The sequence below is a fragment of the Tiliqua scincoides genome, chromosome 6 (assembly GCF_035046505.1).
Source record: "Tiliqua scincoides isolate rTilSci1 chromosome 6, rTilSci1.hap2, whole genome shotgun sequence".
NCBI classification, from domain to species: Eukaryota; Metazoa; Chordata; class Lepidosauria; order Squamata; family Scincidae; genus Tiliqua; species Tiliqua scincoides.
Window position 1 is genome coordinate 84,932,919 of NC_089826.1, and position 20,721 is coordinate 84,953,639.

General features: G+C 47.6%; 1 protein-coding gene across 3 annotated transcripts in view; it reads left to right on the forward strand.

Moving 5' to 3' along the window:
• Positions 1 to 3,425: 3,425 nt before the first annotated feature.
• Positions 3,426 to 20,721, forward strand: part of ABLIM2 (actin binding LIM protein family member 2) — a 68,702-nt gene continuing 51,406 nt past the window's right edge. For 2 of the 3 annotated variants that reach the window (XM_066632986.1, XM_066632984.1), the window contains exons 1-2: positions 3,426 to 3,556; positions 18,555 to 18,698. In XM_066632986.1, coding sequence (XP_066489083.1) covers positions 3,541 to 3,556; positions 18,555 to 18,698 — 160 coding nt within the window. In that variant the 5' untranslated portion in view covers positions 3,426 to 3,540. Of the gene's footprint in view, positions 3,557 to 14,279; positions 14,419 to 18,554; positions 18,699 to 20,721 lie in introns of those variants that run through there. The other variant, XM_066632983.1, reaches the window with a different exon arrangement.

Here is a 20,721-nt window from a genome sequence, read left to right on the forward strand (position 1 = left end):
CAACAGTTGTAAAGCAGCCTCTGCTGGTAAAGAGCAGCCAGCAGGGGAGGGGGATAGGTTTGAACTTTAAGCAATTCTTTTGGAATCCCCCAAATTGAAAACAACCATTTAGTCATCAAGAATGAGTCGAGTCATCATTATTATTGAGGAAAAGAAGAAATATACAGGCAACAAAATTCCAAAGCTCTGACTTTTCAAGAACTATTGAAGAATGGCTTCAATATTAGTTGGTCCTTCCTTCCTTCCTTCCTTCCTTCCTTCCTTCCCAAAGAAATGTTCACATTCCCAACATTTGAATAATAGTAAATAGTCACCTCACCAAAGCTCAGTAACATAGCTAAGGAGGTGCAGGGGGTAGCAGCTACACTGGGCATCAAGCTTTAGGGGGGCAACAAGCTGAGTTTGACAGTAGTGACCAAAATTGTGAAAATTTTGGTATGTATGAATAATACCATCATATTATATATCAATGGAAAGGTAATTTAATGCAGAATGCAATGAAACAAACTACACTGGAATATCTTTATCAGAAGTTATGGCCAATTAACCAGAAAATGAAAACAACTCTCTTGTAGAACAAAAAGTGGATTTGCTTAACTCCAAACTGACCTATAAGACTGATTGTTCTGAGTGCCAATGAGATGACACTCAGAATTTAATTAAGTGAATAAATAAAAAGTTATGGGTTCCATTCTGTATCATAATAACCAATAACTTTTTATTTATTCACTTAATTAAATTTGATTTTATCATGCGGGGGCTACAAAATCTTATTTGACCCTGTGTAGCAGATAGATGCCTTAGCTATGCCACTGATTGGGGGGAGGCAGCAGAGCAAGTGGGTGGTGAGCTGTGGGGGGCGGAGGTGGGTTCCTCCCAATTTTCTCTTTTTAAAAAACCCTGGTGTGATGTCACTTCCAGTTGTGACATCACTTCCTGGGCAATATTTTGAGCTTGGCACCAGGCTACACGATCATTAGCTGCACCACTGCCAAAGCCCTTTTTGTATGTTACCTTTCTGTGGAAAGGGGACGTGTGGTGGGAGAGTGAGCGCTGAATGTGCCCTGTCCGTTGGTAGGTACTCTTTGGGGGCATAACGTGCTCTGTAGCACATCAAAAGATCCACAGCATTAGAAAAATGTTAAACAAAAACCGGCCTGTTAGGATTCAGCTCCAAAGACTGGTTTATTGTGGGGCCAGCTTTGGGTAGGCAGGAGCCTACTTTAGGCTGCAACCCAGTGTACGTTCACCTGGGAGCAGCCCACACTGAGCACAATGGGACTTGCATCCCAGCACTCACACTGAGGGTTGTAGTGCGCTCGTCTCTTTGAATTAAGCGCTTCAGGTCTGGATTTCCTGTTTACAGATGACTCTCCTGGAATCTTTGTGGACAGAGAGAATTAAAAGCCAAGCACAAACATCATCATAATGCCCCAGCTGTTGCAGTCCATTTGCTTCTAAATACATGAGAGTTCAGGCTGCCCTTTGAGTGACAGTAATGCTGTTGGAAGCTGCCCTAAGGAGGGGTGGGAGGGAGGTGATGGGAGCCCTGCTGGGAGGCATGCAGAAGATACACCCTTGGTCTGGTCTCCCATTATTTTTATTTCTTCATTTCATACTTCTCTCCCTCCAAGAGCTCAGGGTGGCGTACGTGGTTCTTCCCCTCCTTTTGTCCTCACCCCAACCCGGTGAGGTAGGTGAGGCTGAGAGAGAGTGACTGAAATATCAGAAAAGCGCAGCTGGCAGAAAACAATGTGCTTGGGAAAGACGTTGCTGTGCAGAAGTAGAATGGCATTTACTGCATGGTGACCACGATCAAGCCTATGGCACTTATTTCACAGGTCCACCATGTTTGTGATCGTCAATGATGCTCACTGATAGCACTGAAAGGTTTGTGAGTCTTGCAGCAAAGCAAGGTAGGAAGCAGTGAGTCCCCACTGGCAACTGGAAGAGTGAAACTGGAAGGCTGGGATTTCTGGGGTGCTGTCTGGAAAGTGCGTCACAGGTGGATGCCAATGGGCGCTTTCCTCCTCTGGCAAACAAACAACAGCCTTGTTATGTGTGTGAACCTTTTGTGTTAAGAAAACAACACACAGGTTCATTCCATAATATTGGAGAGACAAGTACTTAAGTTTTCCATCATTAGAGTGGAAACCAAATCCCAGGAGAGCCTGGAGCAGTGGTGTAGCTAGATGGGGTGCAAAGCACTATGTTTCACAGGGGGGAGCATGCACCACAGCTACAAGGCAGGGAGAGCAAAATGCTTCTGTTTTGCTCCCCCTGCCTGGAATGGCTCTGAAGGGAAGGGGTCCCTTGCACATTGCAGTGAGGCTGTCTGCAAAACTTAGAGCCCAATCCTACCCAACTTTCCAGCACTGATGCAGCTGTGCCAACGGGGTGTGTACTGCATCCTGAGGTGAGCAGGCAGTCAGGTAGGCCTCCTCAAGGTAAGGGAACTGAAAGTTGGATAGGCTGGGCCCTGAGTGCTTTGCCCCCCCTCTAGCCGTGCCACTGCAGCATAGCCTCACCCCTGGCTTGGTCTTGGTCACCTTGCAGTGTGATGGTGGGAAGAGAGGGCGGGCGGCTGGGAAATGATTTACAGCCCAATCTTATGCCTGTCTAAGCAGAAATAAGTCCCATTAGAGTCAACGAGGCTTACTCCCAGGAAAGTGTGGCTAGGATTGGGCTCTCAGGCTGCATTCCTATCTACATTTACCAGAGAGTAGGCTCCATTGAAAATAATGGGACTTTCTTCTGAGTAGACATACATAGGACTGGGCTCTAAAGCTGCAGTCCTATCCACACTTGCCTGGGAGTAAGCCCCATTGACGGTAATAGGATTTACTTCTGAGTAGACATACATAGACTTGGGCTCTAAGGCTGAAGTTCTATAAACACTTTCCTGGGAGTAAGCTCCATTGACTCTAATAGGATTTACTTCTGGGTAGACAGGGATAGGATTGGGCTCTTAGGCTGCCATCCTATCCACACTCACCTAAGAGTAAGTCCCATTGACTACAATAGGATTTACTTCTGAGTGGACCAGGCTAGGATTGGGCTCTTAGGCTGCCATCCTACCCACATTTCCGGGAGAGTAAGCCCCATTGACGATGCTGCGGCTTGCTCCTGAGTAGACCTGGCGAGGCTGGGCTCTGAGCCTCCCACTGCTGTGCTGCCCGGGCACTGAGAGGTCTTCCTGGGTGCCTGGCCGGTGGCCCGGGCCCCCTGGCATCGGCGGGGCGGGGCGGGGCGGGGCAGCCCCCAGGCCGCAGAGGGCTGGGGCGGCGGCCGTGCGGAGCGAAGCAGAGCATCCAGGGGGAGGTCGGCGCTGCCTGGCTGGCTGCCGCCGCCGCCGCCTGCGCGCGCCCGGCCCCTCCACTCCCCGGCGGGCGGGCACGCGCGCCAGAGCCGGCAGCCGAGCCGAGCCGAGCCAGCGCGGAGGCGCCTCTGCCGCAGCGCCCGCAGGACAGCCCGGGCCGGGCCGGGCCGCGTAACAGGTGCCTCCGCGCCGGGGGATACCTGGCCGGCCGCGTCCGCAGGATGAGCACCGGCGCAGGTAGGCGCGGGCGGGAGGGCGGCTGGGAGCCTCGGAGCATCCTCCGCGCGCCTCCCTCGGAGCGGGGGTGCGCCAGCCCGGGCGGGGGCCTCCCTCCCTGGGCGCAGTCCCGGCCACCATTCACCCCCATGGGACCTGCTCGCGAGTAGACCTGCCCAGGCTGCGGCGCGCTCCTGCTGCCCAGCGCCCTGCCCCGGGGGGCGGCGATCTCCAGCCTGGCTGCGGCTGAATGTGGGTCAGGCCCGGGGCGCTGCTGCTGCTGCTGCTGCTGCAGGCTGGCTGGCTCCAGCCAGGCTTGCAACGGGGGCCAGTCGCAGCCTAGCCTAGGCAGCTCTACTCGGAAGTAAGCCCCTTGGGGACCAGTGGGGTTTACTCCCGGGAAAGGGAGGCTTGCCAGCGCAAGGGGGGGCGGATCTTGCCCCTCCCTTGCCCAGAGGTGCTCCCTGGCCGGAGCTGGCCCAGCTCAGCTTGACTGCGATGCTCCTGATCTCCGTGGGGCTGCTGAAGATGCCCCGGTCGCCTCTTCTCCGGGCCAGCATCCTTTGGTGGTGCTCCCAGGTGACATGGCTGTGGCCCTTGGAAAGACCTGATCCAGGGCGAATTATTTCCCACTTTGAACCCAGTGGCACCAGTGCTGGCCTAAGCAGCCCCCTATTGATTCCCCAGGCAGAGCAGGGCACCAGGAGGCCCTCGGCCGAGTCCTGCCTTCCTGAATGACTTGCCCTGGTTTTCTGGGCTGTGCTGCTGCCCTTCTCTGACCTACTCACTGAGCCTTGACAGAAATAGTCACATTCTGCGAATCTGCTCTTTGGAAGAGGGGACGGGGCCTCAATTTGGGCCTCCTCCCTCCCCGTCTGATAAATGAGCACTGGAATTTGCAGTGGCATCATCCACTGCTTGCACGCAGTAGTGTAACTAGAGGGGGTGCAAAGAACTGAGTTTTCCAGGGAGCCTCACTGCAGCATGCGAGGGGCCCTCCCTTGCAAGAATGGCTTGCAGGCAGCAGTGAGGCTTCCTGCAAAACTTCATGCTTTGTCCCCCCTCTAGCTACACCCCTGCTCACACACCTGCTTGAAAGCTGCACTCAATGCAGACCCTTTTGCCTCTGCTTTCCAATTGCCTGGGTGTGACTTTTTCTTAACCTTCAGAAAGTTTCATTTCATTTTGGTGCTTCAGCACAAGTGGGCTAATGAAGAAAGTGGACAAGCAGCAATGAAGCCAGTGGGCAAACTGCTTGGCTTGGGGTCACACGGCTGGCATGGGAAAGTGTCACCAGTTTTGCATCTGCTGCGGGATTGGGCACTGCAGGATCATAACAGGTGAAAATGACCAATTGAGAATGTTTGCCAGTTGGGATCTGGGTCAAAAGGGGTTGGAAACACTGAGGTTTGTGATAGGGGAGTGTAGAGATGGGGGAACTTTCTGGGCTGCAGCCTCTCTCTTCCTGGCATGTGTCAGATTTTACCCCAAAGCCTTCAGCAGTGGCATTGTGGGCAGGTGGGGGGAACTGGGGGTGCAGCTGGTGCTCCAGGGGGCACGGAGTGACGGGCATGCTGCTCAAGTCTCTGCTGAGCAGGACTCCATGCCATGTTTGATAGTGGAAGGACCCTCTCACCCACCCTTGCCTCTGATTGGCGTCAAATCACGGCACCCTGGAAGCAGTTGATGCTGGGGCATGATGACACACCAACATCATCACATAACTGCCAAACTACTTCTGGGCGCCACACTTTGAGCCTCAACCCTGGATCCACCAATGACAGCAGCACCCGCTGCTCATCACTGTGAGGGAGGGGAGGTGTCATGCAGATGAGGCTTGCAGTGGGAGGGTGACATCTGGGGGGGGGAAGGAACTGGTGATGCCCCTAGGCTTCAGAATAATGCTACATGCTGATGTACATACAGTTGATCTGATGGGGTCTTCTGGGTAAGAAGTAGCCATGCAATTCAACAGCCCCTGATTAAAGTGATACTATATCATTGTGGCTGCAACCTAGGGGCCACTGGTTGTCTTCCACACCCCTGAAATTTTGATGCCCTATGATCCTCCAATTTCCCCACTTGTGAATGAGGCAGCAAAGTTGGAGAGGCACATCATCTCAGCCCTAACTGCATTGGGGAACAAAGCACCATATTAAGTGTCATTTGGAACCACAGCAATAGACTCCCCCCCCCCCCAGGAAACTGCAGGAGACCAAAGTCTTCCTACCAGCATAAAGTGCTTTCCTATTTAAAGGCCCAGTTATTGCTTGCAGTTAGATGGCGATCTCATTGATCAGTGCCCAGACACCGTTCAATACAATACCAGTGTGGGTTAATCAATGCCTTGTTTCAATTCCCTGTAAGGCTGCAATTTTATTTGCATTTAGCTTGGGAGTATAACTCATTGAAAGACTTCCGAATAAACACTCATAGATCAAGTTGCAGGGTTTGCAATGCAAAGGTCTCACTTTCTTATACAATGTGAAGGTTTCTGACAGGAAAGATAAGGAGCCCTATAGAGGTGCTAATTGGCGTGGAATGTTTTATTAAACAGAATACCTGATTTATTTATTTATTTGCATGTAAACAATTGAGATGTTGGTTTGTTTATAATAGCTCAGCGGTTCTCAAACTGTGGGTCCTGACCTGATTTCTGGTGGGTCCTGCAGGGCCTCCAATGAAAACATGGGTGATGGAAAGATCAAATAACTAATGGCCTCAACTCTGAGGCTGTTCACAAATCAGATAGCTGCTGACTGCCCTGGGAAGAGCTGAGCTCCCATTGTTTGCAAGATTGCTGCTTTTTGCCCTGTAAACAGCTGAGCTGTTGCAGTTTGCAAGGAGCAAAGCTCCTGCAGTTTGCAATCTTGTGTAAGTACAGAGAGTTAGTTTTTTCTGGGGTTTTTTTCCCCAAGTGAAAGGTAGAAGGCTGAGTCACAGAACCAAGCCCCTCAAGGCTATTCATTTGGGTAGCCTTATTATGAGAAATAGATTGTGGTTTCTGCAAACAGAGCATTACTTGTTAATAAACAAAAATATTATTTTTCGATCACCTTTTTTAAAAGTCTCGTAAAGCTAGATGGGTCCTGATAGAGTGTCATTTTACAAAGTGGGTCCGAGTGTTAAAGAGTTTGAGAACCACTGTCTAGCTTATATAATGGACTTCCCTTGTTCAAAACTTCCCTCTGGCAGGAATTCACTAGGTAGCCTTAGGTAGTCTCAGTTCCCCAGCGGCTTTGTGGAGATGATAATAATAATACTTATCTTAAATTGCATCAGGATAATTAATGTGAGGTGCTGGGCATGCTCAGAAAACTCTATGTTCTTCCTAAGTAGTATTATGTATGGTTTATAAAAGCATCCTCCAGGGATCTCTTCCAAAAGCTACTTGTGGCTTCAAACTGCTGCAGAAGGTTATAATGCCATTGTTTCTCCCAGGTATACTGGTCTGGCCTGATGTATTTCCTTGACCATGCCCCACCATGTATCATGTTGTTAAAATGCTCTGTGAAATATTTACTGAAATTAAACTTAAATGATGCATGGGGTAGACAGAGGGACGTCTTTTCCCTCTCACACAACCCCAGAACAAGGGGACATTCTCTGAAATTGAGTGTCAGGCGAGTGCTATTTCTTTACCCAGTGTGTCATTAATCAGTGGAATTCCCTGTTACAGGATGTGATTATGGCGTTTGGCCTTAAAAGGGAATCGAACAGATTCATGGAGGAAAAGTCCATCACATATTATAAGTCAGCCTCCTGGTTTTAGAAGTAGGCTGTCTCTAAATGCTTGGTGCAAGAGATTGAATGCCCAGGTGCAACAGGATCCAGCTATCTTCTGGTCTTGTGTGCTCCCTGAGACATCTGGTGGGCTGATGAGAGATACAGGAAGCTGGACTAAATGGGCCTTTAGCCTGATCCAGCAGGGCTCGTTCTTATACTAAATATTTCAGTGGGGTGAAGGTAATAAGTCTTACTTCCCAGTAAATACATGTGGGATTTGGCTAATTGTCAGTCTTGAGTCCTGGCTGTCAACCTGAATTCATGTTCATTGTCCAGATCAGATGCAATAAAATGAAAAATAGATAAAATGTAGAAAAGTACATGCAGAAGGAGCAGGGACAAAGAGATGCAGAAGGGAATGGAGCTTAATATGATCTTGTAAGCCAAACAGTAGGTGGTGGTTCAACATAGTGCCAATGGGAGCCTTCCTTTTGAGGCAAATATTAACTTCGGGTGGGAGGGAGTTTTCTTTGGGTCGGTGGCATGGGGACGAAGGGTTAAATATCCCTTCCCTGTATGCTGTGCTCCCAGCATTCACCCCTCCCCTCTACTGTGGTTCCAGCTGGTCATCTCTCCCCTCTCCAGCTGCCATTTTCCATTTTAAGCCTCCCCCTTCCATCACATACATGCGCAGGGTCAATGTGCATGTTCAACGTGATGCGCAGGCTGGCTGTGCTGTCACTGAGAAAGTCTTTGTCCATCCCATGGTGGGAATTGCAGCTGAACCCCTTGTGTGCAGTGACTGTTCTGTTTCACGCGCCCAGGTGGTTATCCTGCAAGGTAAAAGGGGAGCATGAATGTTGAACCAGCAGTGACAATGGTTGGAGTGTTTGGCATTCACCAAATGGGAACTCTCTTGCCTATTCAGATTTTCAGAATTCAGATTTTGTTCAGATTTTATTGGGTTGAGTGTCGGTTGGGCTTCCAGTATCTCTGCCAGCATCTCTACTGCATCCATTGCATGAAGATCCAGAAATCTTTTCTTTGAACTGTTTTTGACACTGCCCTTTCCTCTCATGCATAGAGTGGCCCTCAGATCTCATCTTTTTGTAGAGGTGATCTTGGTTTCATATCTTTGACTACAATGGGCCATCTGTATCCATGGAGGATCAGTTCCACAACTGCTCCCCCATGGACACTGAAATCTGCGGGGGGCAGGGTTGCAGTGCTGCAGTCACTTACCTGAAGGTGATGACAGCCCTTCAGGAGGTCACACCAGCCTCCCAGCCTTCTCCGAACACACCCCGTCCCCGACTGCTATGAGAATCTATTTCCAGTTCACATTGGTGATCTCCAGTCGCGTCTGGGAGACCCTCCGAGGCTCAAGCTTGGCATCTGCGGATGCCGAGTCTGCGGATAAGAAGGGCCCACTGTATTCCCTTGTATTCTCTCCCAAGGATGCAGAATGCTTGTACTTCAGTGTTAATTTTAAAACTTGGTTGGTGTTCCTTGGCTCCTATGGTGACACATGCAAAACTCCCTGGTGTGTTTATAGGGTTATAGCATTGCATTATGAGTATTGACTACTTCGTCTTGGGAAGGTTCATGGGCTGTCTGCTTTCCATGACTTCTGATTTCCTGTCTGTTTACCTAACATATTCTGGGGAAAGTGGTCTGACCTTGCACACTTGCACGCTGCAGTGTGCATCCTTTGCAAATGTGCAGAGATTTTTGTGTTCCTTATTCTTTGTAGCAGGTGTCCTGCACCCTTTTTCATCTTCATCTTATAATGTGTGCCTCCTGAAGCCTCCTGAATACTTTTATATGTTCATTGAATCCTCAGGAACTTTCAGCAATCGGGATGATTCTGTCTCAAGTTAATCCATCCTCCAGGAGTATTCTTGCATTATCTTGGCATTTGATGCCATAAGAAACTTCATCCTAAGCATATCGGATCTGCAAAGCACTGAATTACCCGCTCATATGGCAGTAATTCATAGGGGAGTACTCAGCCACTCATATGGGGGTACTCAGCCACCCACTTACCCAGTCTCTTTTGTAGAAAATTTATCTCAGTATTAAGAGGTTTCTCTTTGGTTAGTGGCAGGCACAGTTACCAGGGCATCGTCAGGGTATCATCACATGGGTAGCAGGGCATTGTCCAATGTGCTCTTAATCATGCAGCTAGACTGCAGTGGGTGGGAAGATTGTTTTTAGAATTCAGTAGCTAGTGGAGACCATGAAATGGGCCAAAATATGGCACGAGAATGGGGAATTGAACCGGATTGTGCTCCCTCGCATTTTCATTGGTTTTCAGTTTTTATCATTTAAAAATCTCATAGGGGGGATCATCTTCAAAATCACAGTGGGGGCAAATCACGAAAGCCCCCTTCCTCATTCTGGTTTTGCTCCATTTTACAGCCTTCTTCAACTTGCTGTTTAACTCTAAAACAAAACCTCCCATCCAACCTAGTTCCATGATGAGGCACAAATCTGACTAGTTCCTTTAGACCAGCGTGTCTCAAACTGTGCGTTGGGACCCACTAGGTGGGTCGTGAGCCAATTTCAGGTGGGTCCCCATTCATTTCAATATTTTATTTTTAACAGATTAGACTTGATGCTACCATGGTATGTGACTGCATTTGGGGAAATGTTACAGACCTGTACTTTTAACAAGCTACTATGTAGATTCTTTTAACAATGAGAGTCAATGGAACTTACTCCCGGGTAGGTGTGGGTAGGATTGCAACCTAAGATAATTAAACAGTTTCCTGCTTGATGATGTCACTTTCCAGTCATGACATCATTTCCGGAGGGTCCTGACAGGTTCTCATTCTAAAAAGTAGGTCCCGGTGCCAAATGTGTGAGAACCACTGCTTTAGACTCTGAGGGTTCCTGTCTTGTTTTGCTCTTTTTACAGTGGAGGCCCATGCTCAGCCAATATCCTGGCCCTTTTGGACCAAAATATTAGAAAACGAACAATTGTGTATGTGAGTGTGTGCAATTTTTAACTGCCCATGGTCCTACAAAAATGAGTTCATCTTTCAGTTCCAGTTCTCTGAAGTATTTGCTGTTAAATATAATCCGTAGGAAACACATTTCTTGGACTGATCTGTGTTCCCGCCACTGACACCCTGGTTGCAATTCAGATGTCACAACAAATCACTGTTTATTGTCATGATCATGTGCTAGCACAATTCTTGAGCTTGCCTGCTGGGATGATGGGTGAGAAGATTGAATGCTTCCTGTCATTTTTTTTTTTTAAACCACTTTCCTGTTACTTTGGAATATGGGGAACTATGGGGAACTATTTTATTCAAAACTGTAAGAGGAAGCTTTTAGTCTTATCCTCTTGTTTACAAAGCAGGGAGAAAGGAGAGAAGATAGTGGACAAGCTCAGCCTTATACAGTGGGCCCTTGGTATCCATGGGGAATCCGTTTTGGAAGGCACTTCCGATTGCATCCAGGAGGTCCTGCGAGGCCCTCCCGCTGTGGGATTGGATCCATGTTGAGTCAGATCCGTGGATCCTGAGCCCGTGGTTAGGGTGGGCCCACTGTACTGGAACTTCATAACAAGCCATAGTTTGAATGTGGCCCGTACGTTGTCTTGATATTGACGACTGATTTCAGGCTGCACACAGGCATTGGTAACACAACTGTGTTAATAAAGCTATTGCATTCTGCTCCCTGACAAGCTCCTAATGCAGACCTGCAGCAGGGTTTCTCCTAGTCCAAAGGAAAAGAGGGAGGGGCGTCTGCAGCAGTGCACAATTAATTCACTGTGCATGAATACGATACACAGATCAGGCTCTGATGCACAGCAGTACTGATTATGCTGTTCATTCTCTTCCAAGCAATAGTTTATTAACAAGAAGAATTTACTCAGAGAGGTAAAAATAATTGGTGTCCTCCCCCTTTCTACGTAGGCAGTGGGTTATATCAATAGATGCCAAGCTGTTCAACGTTCTGTTATGTAAACTGGCTGGTGTGAACATTTCTGCTCCAGCGTTTCATACCATTTTCTCAGTATGGACTGCAGATTTATCACTAGTTCTTCTGTTGAGCTGGATGAAGAGGCCAACAAGGACTGTTGTCTGCTGAGATGCTGAATCATATTTGCTTCAAACTCTACTATGGCCTGTACATGCAAAGAAAGTGCATATTTGCTGATAGGGAAAAAAAGCTAAGAGACCGGAACCCATGCAGTTCTGACCAGTAGTTTTAGGAATTGTATATCATTTGCTGGAAATTCTACTGCTTGCTTATAAAAGGCATTCGAAAGGCTTTCATTATCCCTGATTGTAGACCTTTGATTTAGAGAGAAGGAAAAACAGCTAGCAGGCATTAAGAAGGAGAAAGCCAAAATAAGGAAGGGGTGGGCGCCTTTGATCCTCTAAGATGCCCGAGGGGGGACATGATTGAGACATACAAAATTATGCATGGAATGGATAGAGTGGATAGAGACACACTCTTTCCCCTCTCACTTAGCGCCATAACCAGGGGACAGCCACTAAAATTGAGCGTTGGGAGAGTTAGGACAGACAAAAGAAATTATTCTTTTTACATTATTCAAAATACATACATTATTCAAATTATTCAAAATACATACTATTTTGGCATGTAAATAGTCTGTAGAACTCCTTGCCACAGGAGGTGGTAATGGCATCTAGCCGCCCTGGGTCCCTTTAGGGAGAAGGGCGGGATATAAATAAAGTTTATTATTATTTATTATTATTGTCTGGATGCCTTTGAGAAGGAATTGGACAAATTTCTGGAGGAAAAGTTCATTATGGGTTACAAGTCATAGTCGGTATGTGTAAGCTCTTGGTTTTAGAGGAAAGCTGCCTCTGATTGCCAGATGCAGGGGAGGGCACCAGGACGCAGGTTGTGTCTGCTGTCTTGTGTGCTCCCTGACGCATTTGGTGGCCACTGTGAGATACAGGAAGCTGGACTAGATGGGCCTTTGGCCTGATCTGGCAGGGCTCTTCTTATATTCTTATGTCTGATATCGGCTATAAAAACACAGTGTTGGTAACATTACATTGGCATCCTTCAGTCTTGGAAGACTATGGTATCGCGCTCTGAAAAGTGGTTCTGGAACAGAGTGTTCTCTCCAGTGCGCGAAGCCTGGGTAAAGTAGATATGGAGGATAGACTGTTTCCCATGCAGCAAATCCCCCCTCTCCACGTCGCTGAAATGGTCCAATGGAAAGGCAGAGGCCAATACGGTTGGTTCCAGCAGCGTTGCAGAAGTTGCCAGAACATGACTGTGTTCAGCCATGAACTGCCTCAGGGACTCCGGCTCCGGATTTTGCCTCAAGGTTGACTCCTGAAGCCTTTTCCATAACTGGATGTAGCCACAAGGCAGTGGAGGTTTGGGATCAGAGTTTTCCTTCTCTCAGATGAGCTGCCTTCCCAGGCTAACGAGTCCCATCTACACGTGTTGGTAACAATGCTGATATATATTATCATCATTATACCATATGGATTTATTTAGCATGGTTAGTGAAATTGCTACTGAACATTACCCATTACTGTGCTGCTGTTTTTACGCTAACAGTAGGGTGAATGTCTGGTGTCTCAGATTATTTTGGCAAGCTCCCATGTGCCAGTCCCTTTAATGAGTGCGTCTGAGTCTTCAGGGCTTGAAGGCACGACTTCAATCTACTCATCCAAACAATTGCAATTGCTTTGTGGCAGTTTCATTTAAAATGCACTGTACTACTCTGCTACAGCACCAGTAATCTCTGTACAGATGGCAAGAGCCCTGATTAGGCATGACTTAAATCCACAAAACTAGGTTTGAGTTTTGATTGAGTAATATATAGGCTGCTTAGCAATAACTGGCTGTATTGTCATGCGTTTTACATGTAGTGACCCATATGGACAGGGAATGTACCTGCAACCCAGTGGTACACAACCTGCTTTGCAAACCGAAGGCCCCAGGTTTAGCCTCTGGAATCTCCCGATAGGGCTGAAACCCTGGATCCGCATCCCTTAAGTGCTGTCTGCTCTTATACATACCTCCATAGCTCTTAAGATGGGTCACAGACTGACAGGTGACTACCAGAGACAGGGCTTTATCAGTGGCAGCACCAGAGTTGTGAAATTCTTTCCCTAAGGGTTGGGTCCTTGTCTTTCTATTTTGAGATGAATGTTGAAGGCTTTCTTCAAGGTCAATTCCAGGGTCTGCTCAGCTCTGGGGCCCCTAAGTGTGCCTTGCCCCACTGTGTTTGCCTTCTGCCCCAGCTGGGCTTGGCTTTCCCTGGGTTGTCTGGGTGCCAGTGGCATAGCTAGTGAGGGTGCAAAGGACTAAGTTTTGCAGGCGCCTGAATGTGCCATGCAAGCAACCCTTCCCCCTCCCCATTCAGAGCCAGTGAGAGCACAATGGAGGCAAAACACCACTGTTTTTCTCCCACCACCCAGAATAGCTCTGAAGGGGAGGGGCCACTTACACAGTACGTTCAGGCGCCTGCAGAACTTAGTGCTTTGCACCCCCTCTGGCTATGCCACAGCTAGGCACTAGGCAGCGCTTCCGTTTTGTGGACCAGTTGGGTAGGGGCAGTTCCTCCCCTTCCCACCTGTTCTGCCTTGTAATGCTTACGGGCAGTGGGACCACTTTCTGGGTACTACCTGCCACATTGGCCACTTTGCAGATTCCCACCTTGTTGTGTGTGCATTTTTTCCTAGCCAGAAAACTGTTATAAGGGCAAGATAACCTCAGGCAAAAGTCGGATTGTAAATCTTGTTTTCCAAAGACCGTTGTCTCTTTCCTTGATTTAGTGACACTGAGGAATCTGTGCGTATGCCGTTTGCAGGATAGTGACCTTGCCCTACATGTGCTGCTGTCCACAGGTAGTTCCCGAAGGAAGACTCTAGAAGGGCATGTCAGAACTTTACTAGGCCTATTTTTACATGACCGTAAACCTTGGCTCTAATCCTCTGGCTGCGTGGGAGTTGCAGTGTCATGTGTCACCACTGTAAGGCGGAAACTCCTGTGTCAGAGAGCACTGCCGCAGTTCCACTCCGGTGCTGCAAGACTTCTGACAACTTGCTGTGTGATGGATTGTCCCTTCCCCATTTGTAGGCAATTGGCAGCATTCCTTGTGTCATTGATTGTTGGAGGCTGAGTTAACCCCAGGATGCCAGAAAATGCAGGTATGGTGTCATTTAAACCACCATTAGAAACTGTAGTCCTGACATCCGTCCCTTTGTTTCTCTGTAGACAAAATCGCACTGTGTGTTGCACTTGGATTATATCTGTTTTTTGAAAACTCTCCACCTTTGGACTGTAATTTCTTCAAATCATATTGGTACTTGATACTTCGGGGAAATAAAATACTTGCTTTTGCAAGTATTCGCGCTCTTCTGTCAGTCGTGGAAATTTAGGTTCAATATACCCGCTTTGTATTGTGAGTATATTGAGTATATGTCAAGCCTGCACTTTATGTTCATGGTCAGCAGTGGCATAGCTAGAGGGGGTGCAAAGCACTAAGTTTTGCAGGGAGCCTCACCGCAGCGTGCAGGTGGCCCCTCCCCCTCAAATGCCTCCGTTTTGCTCCCCCTGCCCGGAATGGCTCCAAAGGGGAGGGGGAGGGGCTGCCTGCACGCTGCAGTGAGGCTCCTCGCAAAACTTAGTGCTTTGCACCCCCTCTAGCTATGCCACTGATGGTCAGTAATCACTAGTACCCATAACTGATGAGGTTTTTTTTAAATCTTTGGTGTCCTAGGTGTCTACTAACAGGGCAAAGAGGCACCTTTTAAAGTAGTATATTTATGTTTAGCAGGGGCAGAGTAACTGTCTCTCATCACCCCAGCGTGGCATCTTTTCCAGAGGGTGTTGCTGGTGCCTCTTTTGTATCTTATTTTTTTAGATAGTGTGCCCTTTGGTGACGGAATCATTCATTAACCGTGGGCTTTCCTTATCTGTGGGTTCAGATAAGAATCCACGGATGCCAAGCCTGCCACTGGAAGCCCCGAGAGGAAGCCAGTTCCAGTCATGTTCAGAAGGCATTCTGTGTGTGTCTCCCCCCTCCCCGATTTAATTATCTGTGGAATTTGGTATCTGTGCGGGGAGTCCTGGAACGGATACCCCGCAGATACTGAGTACCCACTCTATTTATGTGACTGTGCACCCTGTTTATGTGAAGTACTCTTTGTACTTAATTTATTCACATAATTTTCTTTCATGTCAGGGTGTACTGGAGAATGCTGCTTTTCTTCGTACTAAGGAACAGAGCATGAGACTTTATTTAGTGTGGAGTTTTAAAAAATCAAATTAGTTGACTAGAGGCCCAGTCCTATCCAACTGCAACACAGCCTTGTTCCCTTACGTAAGGAGGCCTCTGCGACTGCCCCTCCACCAAAGAATGCAGCACACACCCTGTGGGCATGGCTGCATTGCCACTTGAAAGTTGGATAGGATTGGGCCCTTAATGCTATATCTATCCAGCCGCAAGTTTCAGTAGAGCATGAGAAGGGCTAGTTCATTTTGAATACTTGATCACAGCTGAAACACTTGAACAGTAGTTACTGCCTTTACTTAATGAAAATGACCCAGAGAGAAGGCCCTGCCCAGGTATTCAGAGATATAGATGAGGAGTGTTGGTCCTGCTGGACGTTTCACCTGTCTTTGACAACATTGACCATGGTGCTCTGGACTAGTGGACCAAGTTGGGGCTTAGAGGCACTGTTTTGCAATGGTTCCACTCCTTCCTGGGAGATCAGACCCAAATGGTGAGGGAGGAAAAACCTGTTGGCACCCCAACGATTGACTTGCAGGGTGACACAAGGATCTATTCTGTCCTCCATGCTGTTTAATATCCACATAAAGTTGCTAGGGGGGTTCATCTGGGTATCTGGAGTTGGGTGCCACCAATGTGTGAATGAGACTCCGCTCTGTCTTTTCCACCAGTTTTCAAGGGGGCTTTCAAAGTTCTTGGGTGCTGCCTGGAAGCGGTTGGAGCCTGGATGAGGGCTAATATACCGAAATTAAAAATCTGGGCAAGTCCGAGGTCCTCTTGCTCTGGAAGTCTTCTATGCAGGAACTAGATCCATAATTTGCTCTAGATGGGGTAACATTCCTTCTATAGTAGCAGTTTTGCAGTGTGGGAGTCTCCCTGGACCCACAGTTGTCCCTGAATGGCCTGGTTGCATCTGTGGGGGGCTTTTACCCAGCTTTAGCTGGTGCGCCGGCTGAGATACTTGTTTAAGTCGGATCTGGCTAAAGTGATTCATACCCTAGTGACATCTCGCGTTGACTACTCTACATGGAGCAACCCTTGAAGACAGTCCAGAAGCTGCAACTAGCGCAAAATGCAGCAGCCTGGCTGGTTACTGGGGCTTGGTGTGTTGAGCCTGCCATGCTCCTGCTCCAGTGGCTACACTGGCTGCCCATTCTATTCTGAGCCCAGTTCAAGGCGTTGGTACCTAAAGGTACCTTTAGAGCCCTGTATGGCATCGGACGGGGATACATAATCTTCTGTGTTGTGGCACTACGTCTCTGGAACCAACTACGAGAAAATCAGCCCCCTCTTTACATGGTTTCCAGCAGGGTTGAAAAACACATTTATTCCGCTTGGCATTTGAGAAGGGAGAAACCTCCTAGGGACCACTTTTTAACTAGTTGTAAGTAGAGGTGTTTGAAAACTGTTATTTATTTTACTCAGAAGTAAGCCCATTGGGTTCAGTAAGACTTAGGCTGTAATCCTATCTTACTCATCGGAAACAAGCCTCTCTATCGGCTTTCTGTTGCTGTTTTATTTACACTTTTTAACTGCATCTGTATCATTTTAATTGGTTTTAATGGTTTTAAAACAGCTTGGAGAGAGTAATTTTGAATGGGAAATGGCCTGAGGAAATAGGGTTAATCAGTCCAGCCCCCCAACATCGATGCTCTTTTTTCATTTTTAAAAATATTAGAAGGAAGTTGCATGTAATGCGTAGTTAGGACTAAAGCGTATTGAATGATAGAAGCCAGGGATGTGCAGTGTGGCGGTGGCAGGAAAGGCAGAACTGCCCCGTCATCGTCTGTGGAAAAGCACCCCAGCTGCCCTGCCTGCCTTCACTTGAGGAGGCTCTCCTTACAGCCAAGGAGGCTTTCCTTACACCTGCTTTCTTGGGTACAAGGAGAGCCTCCTCAGGTGTAAGCAGGCGGGGCAGCTGCGGTGCTTTTCCATGGAGTCTGTTGGAGCAGCTCTGCCTCATTTTCCCCCCACCGCTGCACTGCACATTTCTGATAAAAACTGTAGCACACTGAAGAATTTCAGAAAAATCGCTCCAAAAATTTGTGACTGGACAGATAGCCAGCAATTAGAATTGTAGCTCCATGCACTGTAGTTGGTCTGTGGAACTCCTTGCCACAGCATGTGATGACGGCATCTGGCCTAGATGCCTTTGAAAGGGGATTGGACAAGTTTCTGGAGGAAAAATCCATTATGGGTTACCAGCCATGATGTGTATGCGCAACCTCCTGATTTCAGAAATAGGCTATGTCAGAATGCCAGATGCAGGGGAGGGCACCAGGATGAGGTCTCTTGTTATCTGGTGTGCTCCCTGGGGCATTTGGTGGGCCGCTGTGAGATACAGGAAGCTGGACTGGATGGGCCTATAGCCTGATCCAGCAGTTCTTATGTTCTTGTTACAATTGATTGGGTGAGGGTTGTCTGAATGCAGCCACAGGTCCAAGTCTGGCAATAATCTATACTTGAGTTTAGGACGTGATCACCGTTTTGCTGTGGCAAACCTCAGGTTCTCATTCTCCCTGAACTCTCTCTTCCTCCTCCTCCTCTATGTTTAGAGAAGAGTGAAATAATTTGCATTCACTTTAAAAACAAACAAACCTGGCTCTGGGATCTGCAGTTATTGGCAAACTACAGTTAGAACAAACCAGAATAACAAACTCTAGTCTGGTGTTCTTGCTTGTTCTAGCTCTAGTTATAACAAACTACAGTTCCCTCGATTTGTAATACCCTTTGTTCTTCAACTGGAAGCAAAAGCTTTCACTTCTGTTCTCTCATTCACAGAAAGGGGGCAGGGGAGGGGGAATGCATGAGCCCAAGGCTTGTTGCAGCTTATTCATGATCACCTAGTTTAGATAATATGAACCAGGCTTAGTCGTTCTGATAATCCTACTTCAGAAAAGAAGGTAGATCAGTGCCGTACTTTATCATCTCTCCTGCCATATAATCTTATTGCTTTGATGAGTTGACACTGTTTTCTCTTGATAGGACTTGCTAGCGAAAGCAGTTTTGTATATTTACTGTTTTATTAAAAGCAGCTTTTCTTTTTCTTAGCTTCTCAGCCGCAGGCTGTGCAGAGCCACTTGGAGAAGCCAACTGGGGCGACAATTCTCTGCAACAATTGTGGAAACCCCTGCAAAGGCGAGGTGCTAAGAGTGCAGAAGAAGTATTTCCATATCAGATGTTTTGTTTGCAAAGGTACGTCTTTGTTTTTATTATTGCGCATATGATCTTGAAAACTAAAATGGCGTAAAAACTCCTCTTTAAAAGATGGTGTGAATACACAACTGTTAAAGCATGTCTTTTCTGGTATATTTTGTATTCACAGAGCCTCCCCAACAATGCACTGACAAACAGAAGGAAAAGATTTACTCTAAAGTAGAGGTGCCCAAACTGTGGCCCGGGGGCCACTTGTGGTGCTTGGGGCCTTCCAATCCAGCCCTCGGGGAGCCCCCAGTCTCCAATAAGCCTCTGGCCCTCTGGAGACTTGCTGAAGTACATGCTGACCTGACGCAACTGCTTTCAGCATGAGGACAACTGTTCGACCTCTCACCTGAGCTGTGGGACATGGACTCCCCCCACTACTTGCTGTTTCACGTCTGTGATGCAGCAGTGGCAGCGAAGGAAAGGCTGGCCATGCTCTGCGCAAGGCCTTTTATAGGCCTTGAGCTACTGCAAATCCTAAATTCATTCATATAAGTTCCATCTCTAATAAATTCATTTATGTAAATTTATTCAAATTTGAAGTGTAAATTAATTCATTTTTTCCCAGCCCCCGACACAGTGTCAGAGAGATGATGTGGCCCTCCTGCCAAAATGTTTGGACACCCCACTCTAAAGGAAAGCAAATAGCGGATCAAGCCTGTGAGCCAAACTAGGGCTAATGGAGAGATTTGTGATTAGGAGCTCTCATGTTTTGTTATACAGGCACCCCCCCCCCCCCACTGTATCCGTAGGGGTTCTGTTCCAGCCCCCTCCATGGGTACAGAAACTGTGGATATGGGGAACCCAAGGGAGGGCACCAGGATGCAGGTTGTCTTGTGTGCTGAGGCTTTTGGTGGGCCACTGTGAGATACAGGAAGCTGGACTAGATAGGTCTATGGCCTGATCCAGCAGGGCTCTTCTAATGTTCTATATAAAGTTCAGTACTCTGTGCCCATTACCTTCATTTTTCTTTATTAGCAGTGGAAGCATGCATTTTCTTGCACAACACAGGAAGAGTTCCTTGCTTAAATGAAGAACGCGACATGCCGGCAAGGAGCCTGCACGCTAGAGGGAGAAGACTAACTGAATGAGACTTCCTGTTAATGTTCTGGCTGTGTCCCTCTGCCTGCATCTCGCATTTGTCAATTAAACAAGAAATTCTTCCTGTTTCAAGCAGAAAATTCCTGCTTCCACTGCTAGCAAAGAAAAGCGAAGGTGTGGACCCCCACGGAGAACTGTGGATAAGTGAATCAGTGGGTACTAGATCCACAGTTATGGGGCGATGCCTGTATTTCTCCTTATTGGCAGTCCTGCATGGGCTGCTTTGAAAAGTGGGGAAGTGGTGTTTTGACAGAGGGTGTATGTAGCAGTTTCCTCTTCTCCTCCAACGCAAAATTCTTCCCTCAAACTTACTATTGTTCCTTTCTTATTGACCCTGCTTTTGTGCCATCAGCTTGATACATAGGAAGTGAGCAGCTGCAGCTTTCCCTACCGCTTCCCTCCTGCTTGGTAAAGCTTCACCTGCTAACTTTTGAGAGGCTCAACTTTCTGCAGGAGAAAAAGGTCCCGTAAAGTGTGGGACCCCTATGTGAGTGGAACTTCGGAGTGACTCAAGAGCACACAGAGTGCATGGTAACAGTTTGTTGACCCTGTTGAAGGTGTGAGTTTTACTCTTCTAAAACTTTGCTCTAATGGACTAGTGCAAGTGTCTGCTTCCAACCTTGCATGCGGGCACATTGTGCTCTAGTACTAGTGTGCAAGGAATGCTATTCTTTCTGTCTTTATGCTTTTTAGTGACCAGGGCTTTCCACAAAGGGTCAGACTCAACAAAGTTAACACATCCACACTTCTAGTTCCCAATAGAATACAGTCATGTGTTGCTCACTCATTGCCAAAGAAATGGAACATTATGTTACTGCCCTGTATTTGGTTGCATTCAAATGCAAATTGCAAGTAGTGGTGGTGTCTTGATGTTTTCTGTCTCTATGCCAGTGATTCTCACACATTTAGCACTGGG